Source organism: Phaseolus vulgaris, chromosome 2 (genome assembly GCF_000499845.2).
Source record: "Phaseolus vulgaris cultivar G19833 chromosome 2, P. vulgaris v2.0, whole genome shotgun sequence".
Classification (NCBI taxonomy): domain Eukaryota; kingdom Viridiplantae; phylum Streptophyta; class Magnoliopsida; order Fabales; family Fabaceae; genus Phaseolus; species Phaseolus vulgaris.
In genome coordinates, this window is record NC_023758.2 from 27,615,731 (window position 1) to 27,621,735 (window position 6,005).

The 6,005-nt window shown below is 34.9% G+C and overlaps 1 protein-coding gene across 1 annotated transcript; it reads right to left on the reverse strand.

Moving 5' to 3' along the window:
• Positions 1 to 854: 854 nt before the first annotated feature.
• LOC137811181 (bifunctional pinoresinol-lariciresinol reductase 2-like) lies at positions 855 to 3,022 on the reverse strand. Its single transcript, XM_068612816.1, has 4 exons — positions 2,421 to 3,022; positions 1,809 to 2,049; positions 1,464 to 1,667; positions 855 to 1,233 (listed from the first exon to the last, which is right to left on the reverse strand). Exons 1-4 carry the CDS (start codon positions 2,748 to 2,750, stop codon positions 1,070 to 1,072), a joined length of 939 nt encoding a protein of 312 aa, XP_068468917.1. The 5' UTR covers positions 2,751 to 3,022; the 3' UTR covers positions 855 to 1,069.
• Positions 3,023 to 6,005: the final 2,983 nt, after the last annotated feature.

The following is a 6,005-nucleotide window of genomic DNA, read 5'->3' on the forward strand; positions in this document are numbered from 1 at the left end:
AACACTGCAATCAGAATTTCAGTCAATAAACGGAGAAAATAATTTTTTGTAAGTTGAAACAAGTTGCTAACATAATCTATTAAATTGGAAAAAATTTAAAAATATTTTTATTAAAAGAAAATGTTCTTTGAGAACTAGGTTAGGTTATTAAAAGAAAATATTTACAAGAAGTCTGAAAACTGAATTCCTCCGTACCTTAGCTAGTATTATGTAAATTATTGACAATTAAAAAATTCATTTCATCCCATTTATCTATTTGCATCATCATAGTTATAAAGACAATTTTTATGCAAGAAGAAAAAAATTGTAAAATTACATCATTGTTTGGAAAGAAAAGTAATTAAATAGAGATTAACTAAGAAAATTAGTTTTATTAATATTAAGTGAGAACTCACTCCACAAGTGTTTTATGGGGTTGTGATGTTACCAAGGATTAAATTAGAAAATATATGTTTTTAGTTTATTGGAGTCATATGAATGATTTTGAAACAAGTTCTCTTCCTCTTTCTTTGTCTCTTCTTCTTGTCTTAACATATATATTCATTTGCTATAAATAAAACTATATTTTCATTTTATGATAGAAGTTTGATACATACAATCAATGCATTAAATGTTAAAATAAATTAAATCGCTAGTACCATCAAGTGTGATATTCGGCTATGTAAAGTTCTTTTAATTAAACTCATATTTTAAATTTTAGTTTAAGTTTTTTGTTCATAATAACTAAAACATAAGTATTTTTATGATGTGTGGTATTAAAAAAAGTACTGCTAACATTGATTTCTTTTAAAAGAGAAGAGAGAGTTGTAATATTTTTGTTTAATGTTTTTGATCAATATATGGTTGGAGTGAAATTGAGTTTCAACTCGTAAGAGATCTTAAATTCATAAAATTTAAATAAAAAATATAATTGATAAAAATATTCCGTGGAAGTAAAACAGTAACTATATGATATCACAAATAGCTCTATGCATTGCCATTTTGTTTTCTTATTTACAGTTGCACAAACACAGTTTTATTTTCTATATCCCAATCTTTGATTGAATTGATTCCCAGCAAATTCCAGCTTCTACACATAGCGTTTCATGTACTCTTCAACAGTAGTGTACTTGATTTCAGGATACAATTCACAAGCTTCAACCCCTTCTTCTCCTATCTCAAAATTTGTGAGACACCCTTCAAAGCAAACATGGTAGTAATGTACAACTGCTACTTGATGTGCATATGGTTGTCCTGTGTTAATTTGCAGATTAAGATACTATCATAATTTTGAAAAAATAAATCATGTCTGTGACAGCTAGGAAGTGTTAAGAAAATAAAATCATGAATGTATGTAATGTGACAGATGAGGCAAGAGGGCAAGTAAAAGAAAGTTGCATGCATGACTAAAAAGTGTTGAATGTAGATAATATATGACTTTGCATTCTTCAGATAATATTGGTGATGAATGATATTGATCTCACCTTCCATGGAACTCAAAAACTGTTCTGCAGAAATTGAAGATTTGTGTAACTCTTTCCCAATCAGTTTCTCCCAAATTTGGACAACTTCTCTCTGGGACAGTATGTTTTCAGGTGGCCTAATGTAAACTGTCTTGTTTAGAGTTCTGGGGTCATCTATGCTTTTGATAGTGTACATGGCTATATCATATTCTTCCACAATGATCCCTGCCAAATTCAAGACACACGTACATATAGTTCAAAAAAAACAAGAAAATGAATTGTGTGAAACAATTTCAAGACCTCAGCAGAGTCAAAGAACATTTGGCCAGAAAGATAAACTTGGAAAGTTCATAGCTACTCATTTACCCTTTACGTTTCCATCTCCATTTAAGACCACAGAATCCGTAGAGGGGATTATAGTGCCAAGCTGACCCAACCCACCAAGAAAGTAACCAGCAAAGCTATTACAAGAAATATAGGTGAAGGGTATGGCAGCCTCTTCAATAGCTTTTCTCACGACCATTTTGTCATCAAATGTTACTCTTCCAGGCTCTAAGGCATGTCCCATTCTTGCTGGATCAGCCCCAAACTCTGAAGGCAAAAATCTCTGCATAGTCCCAAACATTGAGTCAATTAGAGTTCATAGATTGCCTTTGTCTGTCAGCTACTTCAATTCTTAACATTTCTAGTGAATAATAATGTAACTATGAGGTCATAGGTTGAGTCTAATTATAGGATAAAATGGTCTAGACGAACTCTAAAAATAATGAAAAAACCCTCTTTACTTTTTGTGTGGGGACATTATTCAATATAAGGAAAGAGTGTGATCAAAAGAACATAATAACTCGACTGAAAACTATTGTTTCTAACTAAACTGAATGTTCTAGTTAGAAGATATTCTTCTAGGCTGACCAATATCATTTGATTACAAGAATCATACATGATATGATGAGACTTTATTACATGCAAATTAATTACCTTGACATTTCCTGCTTCTTTTATTGCCTCAACAAGTTTAAGTTGGAGGAGGATTTGGTGGCTGCGGATATGAACGCCAGATATGGCACAAATGACAACATCAACCAGTTTCACAGCATTCACTAGGCTCTGATGGTCATGAAAGGAACCTGACACTAGCCTTGCCCCTTCCTCCTTGAATGACAATAGAAGCTGAACTTTCTCAATGTCAACACCAATCTCTGGCCTGTTAAGGACAAATGTTTGATGTCCTTGAGCTAAACTTGCCTTCACCAATCTTTTCCCTATGTAGCCAGTTCCCCCAACAATAAGAACTTTGCTCTTTTCCATCTCTCTCTGCCCTTTCTTGTTTGTGTATTGTTATGAGGTGGAGATGTGTATATGATGAGCCCTTGTATGATAGTATATTGAACCTTAAACATCACATATTGTTGCTTCTGTTTGAGTATTAGATTATACATGGCTTGAAGGCTTGAAATGCTATGTTTAGCAAGCTTGGGACAAATACAGATGAACTGTTTGCTTTTGCTTAGAGGAAAAGTCAATTGTTTGAATATTTCAACATCTAGAAGAGCACTTAAGGGGAGTTATCAACATACCTTAAATTTTGGATGGAAGGTGCACAAGTATAAATAAACCAATAAATCAAAGGATCTTTTTAATATATATTTAAATTTAGTTTTTATGTTTATAAAAAGTTTATTTTACTCCTCACCACTGTGGAACTGGTGTCACACATAATTCCAGTCACTTCTATTATATTTTTAACTTATTTTAAAAATATAAATATTAAAACATATTTTTAAAATTTAAGTTGTATTTTTTTTTATTTTTAAATATAATAATTATTTTATAAAATAATTTTATTTATAAATATATGAATTAAATGAGTGTGAACTCATTTAAGTAATTTAAGCAAATAAAAAAGAATCCAACTTATATTTGTAAAAAGGTAGAAAATAATTTTAGAATAAAATTTGTATAATTAAAATAATACCTAGATATTTTATTATTAAATTGAAAAGTTTATATAAATAGAAAAATAAATTATTCAATTTTCGTTCTAATATAACCATCGTCTTTCTATAAACTTTTTGTTTGTTTTTCTCTGTTTACTCTCTAAATTTCTAGCTCCATTTTTCATGAGACTCAACCATAAGCTACCTTTGAACTCCTTATAGTGAGTAGGATCGGAATTTTCATGAGTTCATTTTGGTTATTTTTTCTTTGAGTTAGTTTTATGTACCGATCGGGACCGGACGACCGAGTAATCGACCACCCGAGTCAAATAACATTTACAAAGAAATAAATAAACAATTACAAATAATGTTGAATGGGTCAAATGCACACTCCGAAATATCATGTAAATATCCCAATATAACAATAGAAACTAACAAAACCAAAAGATACACTTCCATGATATCAGGGAACCACTATGCATGTTAGTTGTTAACTAACTATCCAGCCCACACAGGTAAAAACCCATGAATCAACATTATAAATAGATCTCTTTGTGAGAAAATGAGGTATGTTTTTTTATATTCTAGGAGAACACACTTAAATCATAACGCTGACTTGAGCGCCAGAGTGTAATCGCAAGTACCTCCGACCGGCGGAGCACCTACGACGAAGGGAGGAAGCTTGAAAATCAAGGACAATCGGCACGTCAACAATTGTGTACCCAACAGACAGTATTACCTGGGCCCCTCTACCCCGTACAAGTACAATTGGCGCCCATCGTGGGGCCCGAGGTAATCAACAAAAAACTTAACAACAACGATGGTGTTAGCAAGAAACAATGCAAATAGTGATCGTATAGTAGAAGAACAAACAACAATGATTCATGTCCTCCAAGCACAAATGGAAGAATTATGACAAAAGGGAATCCTAGATCAGCTATGTCATAAAGAGGATCGACATAGAAAAAAAGAAGACCGGCGACGACAAGCGGAAGAGGTATCTCTTCTAAGGGAACAAAACAACAAACTACTACAGCAGCTCGAAGGACCCCAACAAAAGGAACTCTCTCGCACACCGTTACCACCACACAGTCATCAATCCAGAGCAGTACCACCAACCCCTCAAACCCATCAGACTCCTCAAACCCTCCAAACACATAAGACCCACCAAAGTTCCAAAAATAATGTTGTTCTCAACGATGAAGAAGACCACAAAGGTCACCCTTTCACAGACAAAATAATTGCCGCACCACTCCCTGATAAGTGGAGAGGTCTAACTATCAAACTTGATGATGGTTCTACTGATCCGAACAAACACTTGAATATTTTTAAGACCCAAATGACCTTGTATACAACTGACAAAGCAGTGTGGTGTAAAGTTTTCCCCACCTCCCTCCAGGAAGGTCCGTTAGGATGGTTCACTGGACTTCCTTCAAATTTTGTGACAAACTTCAAAGTCCTAACAACGAAATTCACCACACAATATGCGACAAGTCGACCTCACCACACTTCATCTATGTCTCTCCTCAATGTGAAGCAAAGAAAAATGAGAATCTTTGATAACCTTCATGGACAGATTCAACAAAGTCTGTATGGGAATCAAAAACTTGAATCCAGAAATAGCAATGCACCACTTAGTCTCGGCCATACGTCCAAGACGTTTCACCGAGAGTCTTATTAAGAGACCGACAGAAAACATGGAAGTATTAAGGACACAAGCAACTAAATTCAAGTAGATAGAGGAACACAATGACTATCACAAGAATGCACAAGCTGAGGCCTCCGAAAAGGAAAAAGAAAAGACAAAAATAAAAGCAACCGACCCTCAGTGGTGGCAACCGACCGATATAGACAGAACCGAGACCCTCGCTTTCACAACTACACACCTCTGACGATGCCAAAAGGAAGAATCTTGGATGAAGCTTTACAGACTGAATTAATTCCCACACTTAAGCAAGCATAGACTCCACGCAAGGTTGATACTTCAAAACATTGTCAATACCATTACAATTATGGCCATACAATCAAAAGTTGCCAAGCATTGAAAGATAAAATAGAGGAACTCATCCAAGTCGACCATCTTCGCAAGTTCATTAAGACTACCATCACTACTTCCTGATCACCACAACGAGATATTAATCAATCTTCCAAAGACCGTGAACACCACGGACGAAGGGATACTCAAAGCCGCAACGATTATCAACGTCCGACACGACAAAAACAAAGCGAGAGCCCAGTCAAAAGAACTCGACCAAGGACTGAAAGCCGTAAGAGGGGTAATCATACCGGGCGCAGAGTACGAGAAGTCATCAACACTATAGCATGTCTCGTGTCACTCGGTGCGCCTAACAACACAATTAATTATATAGCCAGAGGTTTTGCAAGTGGCGGGTGCTCTAATTCTGCCAGAAAAAAGCATCTTAGAGCTATTCAGTCGATCCACTCCACTTCTGCTCAAAAGCGAACGAGAATCTCCCCAATAACATTCATAGATGATGACTTTACTGCAATAGATCCAACATAAGATGACCCTATGGTAATCACCATGTGATAACTTTTTAAGGAAAGTGCACCGCGTTTGTCAGAAGTAATAATTGTCCCTAAGGATGGATATCGAACCCATAAG